Consider the following 18,809-nt stretch of genomic DNA (forward strand, 5'->3'; position numbering starts at 1 on the left):
ACCTTAAGCCTTTTCGCCTTATAGGCTCAAGGCTGGAAGGCAAGTGGACTGTCTCGGCCGCAGGCCGATTGGTATCGCTGACTCGGCCGTAGGCCGATTGGTATCTCGGACTATAAGGGCTACTATGCATGTGAGGTCGACTATAAACCCGAGCACTGCCCAGGTCGATTCACGACCTGATCTCCCCTCATTTGATCACCCGACTGTAACCTTGGCCAACTCACCCTCTTAGAGTCAATCGGCATATAACCAATTTGGGCCACGTCAACCAGATACTGATCTCACTCACCCACAAAGGCCTACTCGGTCATTATCTGATTGGACACTCGGCAATGGAGAGGTCCCACCTTCACTCACCAAGTATTTCCAGATTGGAACGGCTAAAGAGATCCCTACATTCTCGGGGCCCATAAAGCCCGTGAACAAGAAACTATAAAACCCCAAAACCCTAGAGTTGAGAGGGTAGATTACACTTTTGAATATTCTGGCTCTAAGGCACGATCTAGGAAAAAACCCTAGTCCACCCTTTGGCCGGAACAAATTTGCTACTTTTTCATTTATCTAAATAAGTAGAAATTTTCTCTGATTTTTTTTTAATTCTTAACTTTATGTTTCTGTACCGTCCAGGTCGTAATCCGACCTGATCTCCTTATCGGCAATAGGGAGACCATGACCCTCTACTTGGTCAATACCCGACTAGGTTGCTAGGCCCAAAGCCCTCTCGCCTTATAGGCTCAGGGCTGGAAGGCAAATGTACCGTCCAGGTCGTAATCCGACCTGATCTCCTTATTGGCAATAGGGAGACCATGACCCTCTACTCGGCCAATACCCGACTAGGTTGCCAGGCCCAAAGCCCTCTCGCCGTATAGGCTCAGGGCTGGAAGGCAAGTGTATCGTCCAGGTCGTAATCCGACCTGATCTTCCTAACGGCAGTAGGGCGACCTTGACCCTCTACTCGGTCGTAACTCGACTTCCTCTCGCCTATAAAGGGGGGGCTTCTCGGCATTCACCCGACTGGACCCTCAGTGCGGGTCTAATCGGCCAGAACCCGACTCGACTTGTCCTCACTCACCCTGCACCCTCAGTGCGGGTCTAATCGGCCAGAACTCGACTCGACTTGTCCTCACTCACCCTGCACCCTCGTGATAACCAAGTCGGTCAGAACCCGACTCGACTTGTCCTCACTCACCCTGCACCCTCGTGATAACCCAGTCGGTCAGAACCCGACTCGACTTGTCCTCACTCACCCTCCACCCTCGTGATAACAACGATTAAGGAAATCCCATCATTCTCGGGGCCCAAGAGGCCCATGAACGAGGTACCATAAAACCCAAAACCCTAGAGTTGAGGAGGCAAATTACACTTTTGAATGCTCTGGCTTTGAGGCTTGACCTAGGAAAAAACCCTAGTACACCCTTTAGCCGGAACAGTTTCCATTCACAGTAACTTACTTAAAAATCTAATTCCATTCCACCCATCCCCGACTTAACCGTTGACCAACTCTATGATCACCGTCTATTGTCGTTCTCTCATGCATTTACGATGTTGATGACAAAGAAAACACGCAAGGAATTGAATTAAAACATTTAATTTTAGATAGAAAGTGGTAGTGGTAGAGACTGGAGATGCATTTATTAATTATAAATTTAGAAGCTAGCATCACATGCATACTAGTACATTATCTCGGTGCACCTTAAACTAAAACCACAGGCCCAGGCCCTTATTCTTAGCGACACCGAACTTATACATGATCAACACACTGTTTGGAATTTCAAACGTAACTGAGTTGGTACTTAGGTGATTTGTCAGGCCTGAAGAGACCAAAGTGTCGCTCAATTTCTGGACCCTGCTTCTGATTTTCATCGAACATGGCAAAGAGGTAAGTCTCTATGGGTCCATTAGGCCTCTTGGGAGTGCCACCTTTGGCGTGAGCAATCAAATTGCGATAATACGTTCCTGCGTTTTCAACAGTGGCGCCAACTCCACCTTGAGATGGCCACCCACTCTCCGACACGACAACTTTCACATTGGGTGCCCCAACTTTCTCGAGAGCAGCGTATAGGGAATCCAACAATGCATCAAACAGGTTTTGGTAGCCAACCTCGTTTTTACCTTGTTTCGTGAACAAGGCATAGTCAAGTTTAATGTTTTGTTGGTCGTTAGCGTAGGCGAAGTATGGGTACACGTTTGCAAGAAGTGGGGCTCCGTTTTTGTTTAAAAAGTCGATAATTGGCCTTATATATGGACTTGCACTGTCGCTGAAAACGCCATCTTTGGGTGGGTAAGACTTGCCTAGTAGAGTTGTGTCTATTGCGGTTGAGGCCTTGATTTGGCCTAAGTTGGCAGAAGAAATTGCGTTATGAATGTTTTGAAGTGCGGGAAGGACAGAGCCTGATGCAGCATCACCAGGGTGAACTTCGTTACCAACTGCGATGTACTTGAATTTGACGGCTTGAGAGTAGGGTTTGACGTACTTGTTGACCCAATTCGTTGCAGCTGCAGCGTTGGTGAGAGATTGAAGTTGGTCATTAGGGACCCCAAGGATCACTTCTATGTTTGAACCTCTGAGGGCTTGAAGGGCTCCTTCATCTGGATAGTATAAGCGGATTTTGCCAATTCTGTTTGATTTGTATAGATCCACCACTCCTTGCTTTGTAGGTAGATTGTTTCCATTTCCTCCATAACACACACCCACGGATTGTGCACCTGCATGTAAGTAACTGAGCATATGAATTGAACTAAAGGAAATTAAATGGGACATAGAGCAATAAAGAGAGAGTGTCATGTATATATCATTGAATTGATTGGGAGAGAGAGAGAGAGAGTAATATGTACAGACCTATTACAATGGAAGATAATATTCCAAGAAGCAGCAATATGGCAGACATGGCAGTGTTGCCTCTTGAGAAGATCATATTGATTATACAGAACAGAACTATAACACCAACTGGTAAGTACGTGGTATCTATATTTTTCTCCACACAATCATCACCTATTTAATTAGGCCAAGTGGTGGAGAGTGGGCAAGACTAGGATTAGTAGATTGCAAAGACTTTTTTGGCCCCTTCGTCCGTCAATCACTCCACAGTATACACAATAATTTGTCGTTCAGCTTGAATAATGTTCATTGATTCAGTTCAATTTCCTGTAAGATGGATATTATAATTATAACTAGACCGAGTTGGCGATGGCTTTGAATAAGAAACGACAACCTCAAGAGTCAAGAGTCTGAGAAGTCCACTAAGCCATGCACCCTAACGTGCCGGAAACGTTCCTATATACCCCAAACAAACGTCACTCGCTTTGTTGCTTCCTTACCAGAACACTTTGCATTCATCATGATTCATACTGTTAATGCACGACGTCGTTGAATAGTCGCATGCGTATGTTATCAGCTAAAGTAGCATACGCGCATAGCACTTGTGTTGAAGCCACGTACCTAGCCTCTGTTATGTAAGTATTATTAATTGGAAAACAATACGGTACCATGAGTACCGGAACAGTCGCATATATATATAATATTTTTTTTATTGTAATTATTTGTTTTATTTTTATTTTTATTTATTATTTTTAATCATTTATCTTTATAAAATTTTTTATATCTTTAAATTATTTTTATATTTTTTAAATTTTATCTTAATGTAACATCTATTATAATTAAATAATTTAATATTAATATTTTGTTAATACGTTTTAATTTTTTTTAGTGTTAATTTTTTTAATTTATAGTATAAATTAGTTTTTCAATTATATTATTTATTATTTTTCTTATTTTAATATTTTTATAATATTATTATATTTTTTGTTTTTAATTTTTTAATTTTTACATATAAATAAAATTTGTTATGAAAATTAACTTTTGATTATTTTTTTTTGAATTAGTCTTTTTGATTGATTCATCTTTTACAAATTTTTTATCTAAAATTTATGTTATTTTAAATTTATTTTTTAAAATTTATTTATTCACATAGTTTGAGGTACCAAAACTTTTCAATTATCATGGGTACCATAGCAATTCCCTTATTAATTTAGAAAAATTTTACGATAACCACTATAATTATGGGAGTATCGGAACAATTATTTTATTTTTATTTTTTTTATTGTAATTACTTGTTTTATTTTTATTTTAATTTAATATTTTTAATAATTTATCTGTATAAATTTTTTTATATCTTTATATTATTTTTTTATTTTTTTAATTTATATCTTAATGTAGTATCTATTATAATTAAAAAATTTAATATTAATATTTTGTTAATATGTTTTAGTTTTTTTTTGTGATAATTTTTTTGAATTTATAGTATAAATTAGTTTTTCAATTGTATTATTTGTTTTTTTTATTTTAATGTTTTTATAATATTATTATAATTTTTTGTTTTTAATTTTTTAATTTTATCATATATAAACAAAATTTGTTATGAAAATTGACCTTTTAATTATTTTTTTTAAAATTAGTCTTTTTGATTGATTCATCTTATACAAATTTTTAATCTAAAATTTGTGTTATTTTGAATTTATTTTTTAAAATTTATTTGTTCACATAATTTAATGTACCAAAACTCTTCAATTTTCATGGGTACCGTAACAACTCTCATTAATTTATCATCGTATTGACACCCTTAGCTTGGTATTGTTTTTGTCAAATTTTTCGATTGTAATTTATACATTTAAATTAAAAATTGAATTCTAATTTTTAGTTAAAAATTACAAGTGCTAAAATTTAAGCAATCCATAAAATAAAAAAGTGTTGATGTGACATGATGTGACACAAGGAGTTACTTATAAGCAACTCCCACTGAAAATTCTCTTAGCATTAATTGAGAGTTAATGGCTAAAGATGCATATAAATATAGATGTTTGTAATAACATTAACATAATTAATTAAATTAACATGAGTAAATACAAACTTTAATATCTATAGAAGAATTATACCTCTTATATCTAACACGCAAGTTGTATACTAGCATCATCAAGGTGCTTGTACATATATACTAAGACAAATACACCCCATGCATACATGTCACACATTTAGAGGTTCAAGAAGGCTACATTAGCACATGTGTCACTCTTGTCACCAAAGATGGTGGGACCCACCAAATGCATAAGAAAAACTCTTATCGCATATTTTAAATGTTTGTCCCGAATGCGTACCTCATACAAATTTTTGCAATCACCTTAAACGCGTGTATGCTCCTTGTGAAATCTTTGTGAGTGCCTGGTAAATGTACGTAAAATGACACAACCTCTAAACTTTTCTTGCTCCGTTCACAAAGGAAGATGACATGTTAAAAATAAATTTACCCTTATATTTTTATAATTTTAAAATTAAAAATATAAGTCAAAATATTTTAGACATTATACTCAATATTTAAAATCTTTTTTTCTTTCTCTCCAACCCCAATAATATTGGACAGAGATAAAATTAAATAAAATAATAAAAGTATATAAAAATTCGTTCCTGCCCCTCCTGTCCGATTATTCCATCCAAACACTATGTGCATGTGTCTGGGTTAAAGTTTGCTGACCTAAGTTTGAGTAGTTTTTCATTTTTGCAAATTGAGTTTGCAAAATAAACCTTGATCTTGTTTTTATGAAACCAAATTTCCAGTCAAAATATAAGTTTGCAAATATATTTCCGTAGGTATCTAAACATATAATAAAATTGAGTTTACTCTCCAAAAACTAAGCTTGGACTCTAAATGTAGCCTACGTTATATTACTTCATGTAACACACACTTTATAGTTTTTTTTATTTTGTTTTATTTTTTTTATTTATAAATTTTTAAATCATGAGAGACTTATTAAACAAGAAATAACAGTAACAAAATTTTATGTTTTTAATTTTTAATAAATTTTATTAAAAAATCTAAAAAATGCTTTTATCCTTTATTTTATTATTAAAATTTATTTTAATATTTTATTTTTAAAAAAATTATTTTAGTCCTTTAACATTCAATTTTAAGTTAATGTTATTCCTCTAAACTAATGATCATATTCAATTTTAGGACATAAATATTTAAAGCGTAAAATTTGATTGATTAAATTTATTAAATAAAAATTATAAAATTCAACTAGTGATGATATAAAAAAACATCATAATTATTGTGAAAATTTCACAAAAAGTGAGCATTGAAAAAAAATATAATATTAGATTCTACAATTTTTTAGTTGCATACAAAATTCAATTTTCATGTAATTTTTATAATGTTTATGAGTTTTTTTTAATATTAGTTAATTATATATTTTTTAATAAAATTTAATATATAAATTTTATGATTTGAATAAAATGAAAAAAAATCGTAAAAACTAAAATTAATATTAAAACAAATAACTAAAAATATATTTTATCTAATAAAAAGTTTGTATTTAAAATAATTTGAAAAAAAAAATGAAGGCTTTAGAAAGTCGTAAAAACTAAAAACTAAAAAAAAAAAAAAAAAAAAAAAAAAAAAAAAAGAGAGAGAGAAAAAAAAGTGAAGTAAAAGTAAAACTAAAATCACATCCTTGTAATAGTTGCATTCTGTTGCGTTGGTTTCCAATGATTGCAGAAACCCAAAGAACAATCGTTGATTCAATCACCACTCCGATGATTCCTCCGCGTCTCCGGCGTCGCTAGTCGCTGTAGCTCCGTCGCCTCTCTCCTTCGATTCAGCTTGTCGAAAATTCAAAAAACGACACATGGAACCTCCCACTCCCGGCGCCACTAGTGACGATAGGTTTTCGAATCCAAACGCAACCGCCACGACCTCAACCTCAACCTTCACTTTCAGCTCCCCTTCCGTTTCGGGCCTGTCCAGGCCCAGATTCGTCAAGGTTCGCAAGCCCAACAACGCCCCCGCTTTCAATCCATATCGCAACGGTGCCGCTGCCAATGCCGCATTCGCTCCTCCGCATCCCGAACCTGAAATCGCCGATCGATTCGGGAATCTCAATATCGGTGAGCCTTTCGACGCCACACGCCACGCCGAGTTCGTATTTACGTCCTCTGCTTCTTCCCGTGTTGACGAAAACTCGGTCTCCCAACAGATGAACAAATTGAAGATTGCAACCGAAGACGGAACAGGTTTTAACGTATCGGACCTACGCGATGAGCTGAAGAAGAAATTGAGTATTAAAGAAGGAGGAGGTAGCAATGCAGTTGCTGAGAGCTCGGCGAATGATTTTATATACCAAATGAAGAATCTGAATGTGAATGACTCTATCGGTAGTAATGCCTCTAAGAGTGAAGGTAACGCGACTCTGTTTGGAAAATGTGAAACGGAAGCGGAGGGAATTTTGTTGAGGAAGTTGGAGAAGTTAAACCTAGTTAAGGAGAAGAAGGAGGATTGTGTTGAGCCGAATTTGTGCAATCCTTTTAGAGAGGGAATTCACCGAAGAGATGCGAGTGGAGATTCCGCTCGAGTTTCTGAAGACATTGGAATGTCGCAAAGTGCTGCATCAGCTTCATCCTCTGTGTTCTTTCAACCTGTTGGAGTTGGCAAGAGGGAGGAATTTGTGTTCACTGGTAAACAAGATAGTTCAGGTTCATCTTTTGTTGAGTTTAAAACACCTGCACCAAAAATTGGCAAAGAAGGGAAACTTAAGGAAAAAGGTAGCAAAATGAGAACGAGTAAAAGTAGGGAAAAACTGAAGCATTATACCTCGGCCCAGCCATGGCGTGGACAGGGTTTTATTTTTAAAGGAAGCGTTTCGCAAGAGGAACCGCAGGGTTCTTTTGAGAGTTTTTCACCAATGGATGTGTCTCCCTATCGGGAAAAACTGGCTGAAAATGAAAGGTCAAGGGAAAGTTCTTTGACATCCAATGAGTCATTCAGTGTTGATAACAACCCTGTAGTTAATGATTCGGTACCGACCACTTCTATTGATCCCATTGATGAAGATTTGATTACTGCGGCAGAGAGCTTGAATATAAATGGGGGTGATGGTGCAAGCAGAGACACAAAGGAGGAAAGTTTAGAGTATCAAATACGTGAAAATACTTGTGTTGAAGACCCAAAGGATGAGTCGATTTCTGGGGTTGAAACTGAAAGCTTTAAGTCTGCCAATGATGAAGTGGACATAACTAGTGATGCGGCTGGTGTATCAGTAGAAACTGAAGCACATAGCAGTGATGGAATGTTGCATCTTGGTAGTGCTTTGAGTTCAACAAACGTAAGTGGGTCTGCCTTCACATTTGCTGCTTCTTCTTCGGCTGAGGCTCAATCATGTAGTCCAAAACGTCCTCACAAAAAGAAAAACTGGGCAAATGTTGGTCACGATTCTTATAACCACTTACCAAGCATAAAGGTTCCTTGTTCGTCATCGTCTGTGGCATTTTCTCCGTTTTCTGGAACTCCATCTCTTTTCACATCAGGGCAAGGTTTAAAACCCAAGGTATCTTCTCAACCCAAAACAAGGGATTTTGATGAGAATGAGGAGCAGGGGGCAAAGAAGGCTTCTGCTTCTATTTCTGTTACAACCATTGCTGTTCAGGAAGCATGTGAAAAGTGGAGGCTCCGGTGAGTATATGTATATATTTGATAGTTCTATTAATATCCAGTCACTTGCTTGTAATATATTTATTTTTGTTATTCTGGATACAAAGCCTGGCTTTCTACGACTGCTTCTGATTTGTATATTGAAATAGAATACAATATATCAGTGTTTATTTTAAACACAGACAAATAGATTTTGCTAAGTAACTTTGAAATGGTTCCTTTGATTTTGGCATCATACTTTACCAACATTGCAACCATTATTCACAATACTGACTGAATATGCTTTATATCAGAGGAAACCAAGCCTATAAAAATGGGGATCTGTCTACGGCTGAGAATTGTTACAAACAAGGACTTAGTTGTGTATCTAAAGAAGAAGCATCCCGTACCTGTCTCAGGGCTTTGCTGCTATGTTACAGCAACCTTGCTGCCACACACATGTCTCTTGGTAGGATGAGAGATGCACTAGAAGATTGTAAGATGGCTGCTGAAATAGATCAAAATTTCCTAAGGGTGCAACTTAGAGCTGCAAAGTAAGTTACCATTGTTTCTTCTTAATCACTTTGTACTGTATGATTTAAGTTGTATGAATTTTAAGTTTCATGTCAGATGAATGAAACCTCAGGATACATCTAGTGGGAGTAATGATTCATGATGTAAAAAGAATGGATCTAATGAGGGAACCCTATGAAAGTGCAAGTACATTAATGTGACATTTGGTTTGAGAAAATGCTTTTTATTTTCACTTTTAATTACAAAATGTTTTCACTTTATTTCCTGTTTTTAAAACGATAAAAAATTGTTTTCATTCTTTCCTATGCAAATTATTGAAAACAGGAAACAAGTTAAATCAAGGCAGTATTTTTGTAAATAAAAGTGATAACAAAGAATGTTTCTCAAAACCAAACAGCCCCTTAGTATTTAGTACCAAATGCTTGATTGTTATTTAAAGTTTGGAAACACATTTAGTTAATAACATGGAAATATAAAAGTGTCTAGCACCATGCATGCTTGTGCTTCATGTCTAAAGTTGCAAGTGTCGAGATAGTTGATTGTGTCCCTCAAGTCCTTTTGTTTTTCATTCTTGTTTAAGTTGTTGCCTTGCTCTGGGAGAAGTTGAAGGCGCATCACAATATTTTAAAAGGTGCTTGCAATCAGGAACTGATGTTTGTGTGGATCGAAAAATTGCCGTGGAAGCCTCTGATGGCTTACAAAAGGCACAGGTTTGATTATTTATAATATTTTATAGATAACTTGATATATTGTGGAGGCTTTGGTTATTAGCATTTCCTTTTGGTTAAAGATTTTTAATTAGCTACAGGCTGTACGTGTAAATGAGTTAAATAGAAGTCTCTTAGGCTCTCACTCTGAACTGTTTTGATATTTTACTATATTACCCTTCTAGGGGTAGACTTCATTCCAAGGGTTTAAAGTGCATATAATAAATTCAATACAAGTTTTTTTTTCTTCCAATATTTATTTGGATGTTGGCTTTTGAAGAGATAATTAATTGGACATTTTGAGGGTTACTATTACTTTTGAAACATCTATCTGATATATATGTTTTTAGAATTATAAATATTTTGTTGGAATACCTTTTTGATACCTATACAAAACTCATTTTTTATATTTGATTCCTACATAAAAAAAAAAGTTTGTAAACAAGTCAATCTTGACAAAATATATTTTTAAAATGGTCCCTGCTGTTATCTGACATTATAAGGCCGTTAGAACAAGTTTGACATGGTTAAAGAATTTATGAGGTAGCTTTTGACGTGTGAGAAATCTGTACACATTTCTTTGTTTTGCTCCCTATATATAAACATATCTTTTCATTTTGGCACCTAAATAAAAAGATGGAATTTTTCAAATCAATCCCTATATATATGTGTGTGTATATATATAATGTGAAGGCAGGCAAAAAATTACAATATTTTAAAGATTTTCCTTTTGGTTTAAGATTTTTAATTTGCTACAGGCTGCACATGCAATGAGTTTACATTAAAAGCTTCTTACACTGAACTGGTTTGACATTGTACTATATTGCCCTTCTACAGAACATGTATCTGATATATTTTTTAGAATTTAGAAATATTTTGTTAAGGTTTAAATACATTTTTGATCCCTATACAAAACCCATTGTTTTATTTGGGCCAAAATAGTTTGTAAGGGAGTCCCTTGATGAAAAATAAAAAAATATTTTAAATGGTCCCTGTCATTATATAGTTATAACATTTAGAGTAAGTCTGACATAGTGCACAAGAATTTCTGACATGGCTTCTAGCGGCATGTGAGGACACTTTACACATTTATTTTGGTCCTTGTACATAACACATTTTTTCATCTTGATCCCTGTATGAAAATGTTTTTTAAATTAGCCTCTATACATACATATACATATACGTGTCATACAATGCAAAGGCAAATATAAAGCACAACGCAACCAAAAAAAAGTACAATTGTATATCAAAAGTCTTGAGGAAATTTGACCTTAAGAGAGAGCTTATTAAGTGAAGGAGCATAACTTAAGAGAGCTTTCACTACTCTCCCCAACACGCACATACACAGAAATTAATGGCTTTGACAACCAAAAGCTAGTGTACAGACTTTGAACAAGGTTGTTGTAGCTTGAGGTGGGTATGGAGATTGTGACGAGAAGATGGTGTTTGAGAGTTGGGTAATGTTTTGCTCATTATGGAGGATCGAAAGGAGTGAATGTGGTCTGACTTTTGTGGACCTAAGCCATTATTATTTTTTTGTTGTTGGAGAGTAGTGGAAAGCCTCTCTTTAGCTGTGTTCCTTCTTAGTCCGAAACACATGGTCAAATTTGTTCATAATTTTTATGTATAATTGTAATGGGTTGTTTGTTTTTGTTTTGTTGTATTGCTCTTTTTCTTTGCCTTCACATTATGCTTTGGTATGTACAGGAAATAGGGACTATTTTTATTTTTTTTTTCATATAGGGGGACCAAGATGACAAAATGTGTTATGTACAAGGAAAAAATTGTGTAAAGCTTTCTCACACATCATAAACTATGTCAGAAATCTGTTAGCCACATCAGACTTGCTCTAACAGCAGTAGAACCTGAGAAAATGGCAGGGACCATTTTGAAAACATTTTTTCATCAAGGAACTTGTTTACTAATTTTTCATGTGGGGATCAAATAAAAAAGGGAATATGTATAGGGACCAAAAAGATATTTAAACCTTTTGTTAATGATTTAAATATTAAAATATTTTTTGTAAAGTGGTGATGACTAGACATGTAGAAATAGATGGTAAAGAAGACAGATTGTATGTTACCGTTGTTTTGTTCAATTATATTCTGCCACTTTATGGATTGCAAATTTTGCATTTTGTTTCCATTCTCTTTAATAAGATCCCAGTGTTTTTGAATTTATATTTCTCTAAGTGGCTGTGGTGTGAAGGTGTGTCCCCAACTTCCTGAACTGACTAGTTTTCAATGGATTTAACAGAAAGTATCAGATGTCATCAATCATTCTGCTCAACTTTTGCAAAGAAGAACATCCTCTGATGCAGAGAGAGCATTAGAACATATTAATGAGGCGTTAATGATAAGTTCATACTCTGAAAAATTGCTTGAAATGAAAGCGGAGGCTCTGCTTATGGTTAGTGCTCTTTCTTATAATATACTGGAATTTCACTAAAGCTTAGATCATGATTTATGACTATCTCAAAATTCAGCTTTAAGTCTATTTGTACAATAATTTATGTCTGTTGGATAACTTTTGCCACACATATCAGCTTTGTAGATATGAGGAGGTGATTCAGCTGTGTGACAAGACCCTTGATTCTGCTGAGAAGAATGCCTGTCCATTGGATGCTGGTTGCCAAATCACAGATCTGGATAATTCACAACTCTCAAAAGGCTTCTACTTCAGAGTGTGGCGATGCTCAATGATGCTTAAAGCCCACTTTTACCTAGGGAAATTTGAAGAAGGTCTTTCTTTGCTGGAGCAATTAGTGGAAAAGGTGTCTGGCATAAACAAGTAAGTATTACTAACCTCTGGCTCATCCACCCTACTCTGCCCCTCCTCAAGTGTAAACAGAAAAGAAAAGGGCAAAGTGAAATGTGAATATTTGAAAGCTATGATCCTTTTTATCATCAGCTTAGATTCTGTTCCTGCAGGAGCGGAAGCAAGGTTTTGGATTCACTCATACCACTGGCTGCCATCATACGTGAGCTCTTGCATCATAAGGTTAGCTTATGCTGTGTTTCATTATATCGTTATGTTGATTATTTATATTATTATTGATATTGTTTGTTAAATAATAAATACCTTGATTTCCTAGAACATTTTCACTGTTTCAAAGTAACACCTATTGTTTTTTTGGTCCTGGGAGCTAATTGTTATTTTAGCTATTTGATTTGACTATATTATTTTGTTTCTAATATACTTTCTTTGAACAATATTTTGAGCTTTTAAAATGAACTTTTGGATTAGCATTTATCAGTGTAAATCCTTTTATCTGCAATCATTTATTTCTACAGTTCCACTAATTGTGCTTGCTGTTGCCCAAGGTGACAGTCGTTGACTCATTCTGCACATGTTCTTGTTTTTATTTATAGAAAGAAATAAAAAAGGGTGAAAATTGCTCTATATTATAGAATGGAAATCACCAAGACACTAGATTGATTTAGGGTGCATTTGGATAAGCTTTGATAAAAGTGCTATTATGATATCAATTTTTTTTTTCACATTTTAAGGAAAGCATAAAAACTGCTTTATTTAAGATTTTTGTGTCTTTTATTTAAAGCACAGACACACATGTTGGAAAACCACCTCAATTGCGGCCACCCCTAGGCCAGAAAGGGGCTTCCTACAGAGGAGCTGACCAGAAAGGTTGAATTAAGCATCATAGATACAAGGCTTGCATAGTTTGCATCTTACACGTCAGTTTTGTAAGATCCAAATTCTAAGACCACAAACAGACCCTTAGGCTCCCTGTGTGCGTATTTATGTTCATATACTGTGGAATGTGGATTAACACAACTATAGTCCACCTATATTTTGTGCAAGCCCATCTGAATACCCATCACATGCACGGACACTGCCCTAATTTCCTTTAACTTGATAATTTATCCTCTTTGTTTGTGTTTCTATGCTCTTCTCTAATACAATTCTTCCAACATTAAATGACTGAAGAAAACAATTTAAGTGCCACACTGATGTTGTATTCTAATTAGTTTCTATTAGTTTAAATCCTTCTGTCCTTTTCCTGTGACAAGAAAATTGCTTTTGATTAGGATTGGTATAAATCTATTCATTTGTAGACTGCAGGAAATTCAGCATTTCAGTCTGGAAGGCATGCAGAAGCTGTTGAACACTATACAACTGCTTTGTCATATAATGTGGAGTCTCGTCCATTTGCAGCTGTCTGTTATTGTAATCGTGCCACTGCATATAAAGCTTTAGGTCAAATTACCGATGCTATTGCAGATTGCAGTCTATCTATAGCTCTTGATGGAAATTATTTGAAGGTTTCTCTCTTCAGCTGTAACTTCATTTTTTTTTCTTGGAATTGTTATAATTTAATAATCAGAAGGGAGGTTAACCTGACATATGATAAAAACACCTAGGGTAAATTATAGCACATGAGAAATACAGGGAGAAGGAATGGGTCAAGTAGTGAAAGGATCTGGCACGCAGCCAAATAGCCAATACAGAGCTTTATTCTCTTTGACAACTAGAAGAAAACTTTTGTTATTCAGGAAAAATGAGGTATCCTTGTTATAACCATTATATTTATACCCCTTTTTATAGCTTAAAAATCCTAACCGTAAAAATATCCTAATGTTATCCATGTAAACTAACTTGAATAAAAATTAAGTAAAAGATACAAAAACAAAAAATTATAACATAAAAAACTGTTATGTTGCCCAGGCTACGGTTGTATAATCTTCAATAGCCCAAACAGAAATCCAACATATAATTGACCTCCTTTTTCCTGTGGATCATAACCATAGGGATTAATCAGTTAAAAACCTGTAGCATTTAAGTTATTTGTTATTCTTTACATCCAAACATGAACACAAGAACCAAACTATTTGAAATGGGTCACCAATAATAATAATTTTGAATTGTTTAACCCATAGGAGAGAAAATGAAGCAATTTAAACGTGGCATTACAATTTTCCTATCTGTGTAGCTTTCGTATGTGTTGTAGTTGTATAATTATATTAGAAAGCCTGAATGAGTTTCTGTCAAAGTCTTAGTGGGTGTTACGCAATATTATCAAATAACCGTTATACGAAATAGCATAAAGGTCTCCTGCCAAATCTTCATTCACCATCCGTTATTTGGTGTTATATGACAGCGTCCGCCATATCTGCCATGGCACCTGCCATGGCCGTCATGCCGTAAAGGACTAAAGGTTTATAATGGTCATGGCAGATATGGCGCTTTTTTACTATAAAAAACCCCATTTTACAGTTTCTGACCCAAGCTCAACCCATTCTAAAGAAAAATCCAAAACACTTATGTCCCAAATGTGGAAGTTGTTGCTGCCAACCCTAAACGTTGATGCCACCCTAGGGTTCTCTAAACCTTCATTTAACTCTGGCGACCTTAATGGAAGCGGTCCCTCACTCCAACGAACCTTGGAGTGTGGTTCAAAACAAATTCTGTATTTTAGTGTTTTTTTTCTACTTCTTCCTCTTCTATCCAATGATTTTTCATCTATTTTGTTTTGTTTGAGTTCGTGTTATTCATATTTTATTCTTCTATTCCTCTTCATCTAATATTCATCTCCTTCATGTTGGGTCTAGTTTGAGTTCCTAGTTTGTTCAAATATTGAAAATTATATTTTGTTCCTTATCCTTTATTATGCTTTGTTTGTTTGTTTGTTTTTTTAATTTTTAATTTTATATTAAACTATTTAAGTTGATATTTTGTTTTTAATTAATTTTTGCTGTTTGCAATTTATTTTTTGCAGTTTTTTTGGTATATGTATATTATTATTATTTTTGTCCGTCATATGCTTATAACGGATTTTTGGCTCACCACCATAGACCGCTATCATTAACGATAACTTTGGTGTTACGACATGCTATAGAGTAGTAACGACTGTAACGTGCATTGATTTTTTGCATTTTCAAATATATATCTATTTTTAACTTTTTAAAGGAATTTATTTAGGATTTCAATTTATATGATAGTATGACAAAAATGCTTTCATACACTTGCAGGCACTTTCTAGACGTGCAACTCTGTACGAGATGATCAGAGATTATGCTCAAGCAGCCAGTGATCTTAGGAGGCTTGTCTCTCTTCTCAGCAAGGATGTGGAGGACAATAAACTTGGAATAACTGATAAATCAATTAATTATGCTTATGATTTGAAGCAAAATCGCATTCGTCTTTCTGATATGGAAGAAGAAGCCAGAAAGGAGATCCCTCTTGATATGTACCTCATTTTGTAAGTTATTTACTAATAATCGACACTTCTTCATCATATCATTGATATTAGTTTAAAGCTTAAATATGTTTTTAGTCTCTCAAATTTATAGTAAATTTATTTTTGATCCTTCAAATTTAAAATTGTTGTTTTAGTCTCTATAATTTCAAAAAATCTTGTTTTAGTCCTTATATTCAAATTTTGTTAAGAAATTTATTAAATATTATTGCATAAAATCTACTTATTGGTATCCCTGATAGTGATTAAATTCAATTGTTATTGTATAACCGTCTTAATTTGTCACTTTCATATATGTTATTAGTGATCTGAGGAACTAAAACAAGATTTTTGAAAATTACAAGAACTAAAAACAACAGTTTTAAATTTGAGGCACCAAAAATAAATTTGTCTTAAAATTGAGAGACTAAAAACATATTTAAACCTTAATTTAATTAACTCCATTTTTCTTGTAGTCTAAATCACCTTTCTAAAGAAAACATAACTTCTACTTTTGCATGTTTTTCAAGTCAAAGCTACGAGATATATCATTCCATTTACGAGGATGAAATGGGAAAATTCTAGACATAAAGGGAAGATTTTAGAATCTTCCTTCTTCGTATGAAATAATAGCTTTAGAGATCCAATTGTCAGTATCCAGAATTAGAAAATAAATAAAATTCATTTATGATTTGCAACTGAATGAGGATAGATAGATAACAATAATGTATCCTGAATCCCGAGGAATACAGGCTTACACAGAAGAATAGATTTATAACCATTTAAAGAATGCATCTAGGTATTAATTCTTTAAAAATGTGTCCAGAATAAAAAAAATGCTATGCAAGAAAGAGACTCAAGTTCTTTTATAATTGTCATCATTCTGTGTGCAAGTTGTGTTTAATGCGGCTAAAATACCTGTTTGTTGTTATTCGAGGGAGATATTATCATTCATTTAGGACTATCAACTAACTGACATTATGATGGCAGGGGAGTTGAACCATCTGTTTCGATATCTGAAATCAAGAAGGCCTATCGGAAAGCTGCACTTAGACACCATCCAGACAAGGTTGTTTGATTGGGCACTTGGTTTGATGCTCATACCAACAGTAATCACTGTTAACATTTTATCTTATTCTGTAGGCTGGCCAGTCGTTGACCAGAAGTGACAATGGAGATGATCAGATATGGAAGGTTATTGCTGAAGAAGCACACAGAGATGCTGATAGGCTTTTCAAAATAATTGGGGAGGCATATGCCATCCTGTCAGACCCTGACAAGGTATTTTCTATATTTTCAACTAATCAATGTTGCTGAAAGGCTTGCTGTAGGAAAATTGGTTTTTTGTGGACTCCGATGGCATGTCAGTTAACCATGTAGTCGAAGCCCACCTAGTGGGATAAGGATTTGTTATTGACAATTAACATGTAATGTCCGAAGTTCCTTTGTCTTAAAATAAGGGAAGTAACAACTACAAATGGTCAGTAGCTTATATCTAGCATACGGGAATTAGAAAAGTTTCTTTCCTTAGTCGGAAACCAAATTTTTACTAGTGTTTTAAACACTTAGCAAAGTATCAATGGTATAAATTTTGATGTGTTTCCTTCCTTGTTCACTAATACCAAATTACTTCACTTTTTATTTAATTTCTAGCCAAAGACCATATTGCTTAATAAAACTTGATGCTGGATGTTGTGGATAGTACAATACTAGAGCCGTGAAATTGTCAAATAATAAATGTGCATCAATAATAGCAGTAAATGAGAAAATCTTGCAATAAAATAAAAAAATAAAAATAAAAATAAAAATAAAAAAAGGACTTCTTTGCTGCTCCATTTAGAGAAGAGTCGCTATGTAAAGCAGCAGGATTTAACAATGCTTGTGAGCTTTTTACTTCTTGCGGTGTTTAGCCAAACAACCATGCTTCTGGGAAGTCGTTTAAATTTTTAAGCTTAAGCATATTATGCTGCGTATTCATTTGGTCATTATTCCATTTATGCAGCGGGCACGTTATGATGCAGAAGAAGAAATGAGGAATTCCCAAAAGAAACGGTATGGACCTATGGCTAGAAATAATGTGGATGCTCAGTATTATTACCCGTTTGAACAAAGCAGCAGAAGACAGTGGAGAGAGGTTTATAGATCATATGGTAATCCATCATATCGAGGTTCTGAACCTGGCCGATCAAGTAGGAAATAAGAAAATCTGCATGAAATGTTAATCCTGTTTGACTCTTTAAATGTGGCCTAGTTAGATGGTGCCTTTTAAGTTATCCGCTGCAATTGGCCTTCTGAATTTCGGCATTATGCTGAGTTCGGTGCTGCATTGATCCAGCTGTTACGCGGCTTCCATCCTTCGAGTTAGGAGAGGTCCAACAGGTACACAATTCTGCAACTGATGACATAGCGGTTGGAGAAGAAGCTTAGCTGGTCAATGCATCCAGTTAGAATTTTTCTCTTGGCAAGAGAAAGACTGCATAAGAATTTTGTCTTCTTTTACAGCTGACCACGACTTTGAGCGAGGACTTGGTGTTTTAACTTGGCTGCTAAAACCCAGCACAGGAAAAAGAAGCTTGAAAATTTTGCAGTGGTTGAGTGAGGGCTCTGATTTTTTTAGATATGTAAAGTTTATCGACATAAGTTGATGTTGAGATGTACAGACGAAATTAAATTGCTATACCACAACGATTGTAATTAACAAAACACAGTTGGGCTTGTGTAAAAATAATTCATTTTTTGACGAGTCATAACTAAGCCAACTTGGCACTTGCGAGCTAGAAGTAATCCAACCTATGTCATCTGGGAAACTTGGGACTAAAAACAAACAAAACTTCAACATAAATTTAGGCAATTAATTGAACCAGTCCTAAAAATAAATAAGTAAATTAAGGTTTAATTATTCTTTTAGTCTTTATA

The 18,809-nt window shown here is 34.7% G+C and overlaps 2 protein-coding genes across 3 annotated transcripts; one reads left to right on the plus strand and one right to left on the minus strand.

Moving 5' to 3' along the window:
• Positions 1-1,610: 1,610 nt before the first annotated feature.
• LOC109798812 (glucan endo-1,3-beta-glucosidase) lies at positions 1,611-3,143 on the minus strand. Its single transcript, XM_020359210.3, has 2 exons — positions 2,840-3,143; positions 1,611-2,706 (listed from the first exon to the last, which is right to left on the minus strand). Exons 1-2 carry the CDS (start codon positions 2,913-2,915, stop codon positions 1,772-1,774), a joined length of 1,011 nt encoding a protein of 336 aa, XP_020214799.1. The 5' UTR covers positions 2,916-3,143; the 3' UTR covers positions 1,611-1,771.
• Positions 3,144-6,518: 3,375 nt separating this feature from the next.
• On the plus strand, positions 6,519-18,643 carry LOC109798420 (uncharacterized). 2 transcript variants are annotated; one of them, XM_020358687.3, is made up of 11 exons: positions 6,519-8,498; positions 8,771-9,010; positions 9,571-9,700; positions 11,954-12,106; positions 12,243-12,487; positions 12,628-12,697; positions 13,774-13,980; positions 15,688-15,917; positions 16,884-16,962; positions 17,037-17,174; positions 17,896-18,643. In XM_020358687.3, the coding sequence occupies exons 1-11, from the start codon at positions 6,679-6,681 to the stop codon at positions 18,091-18,093; spliced, it is 3,510 nt and encodes a 1,169-aa protein (XP_020214276.2). In that variant the 5' UTR covers positions 6,519-6,678; the 3' UTR covers positions 18,094-18,643. The 2 variants fall into 2 exon arrangements, with proteins under 2 accessions (XP_020214276.2, XP_082917985.1); XM_083061859.1 differs by lacking the exons at positions 15,688-15,917; positions 16,884-16,962; positions 17,037-17,174; positions 17,896-18,643 and adding an exon at positions 14,080-14,216.
• The last annotated feature ends 166 nt before the right edge of the window (positions 18,644-18,809 follow it).

Source organism: Cajanus cajan, chromosome 8, assembly GCF_000230855.2.
Source record: "Cajanus cajan strain Asha chromosome 8, NIPB_CcT2T_4, whole genome shotgun sequence".
NCBI classification, from domain to species: Eukaryota; Viridiplantae; Streptophyta; class Magnoliopsida; order Fabales; family Fabaceae; genus Cajanus; species Cajanus cajan.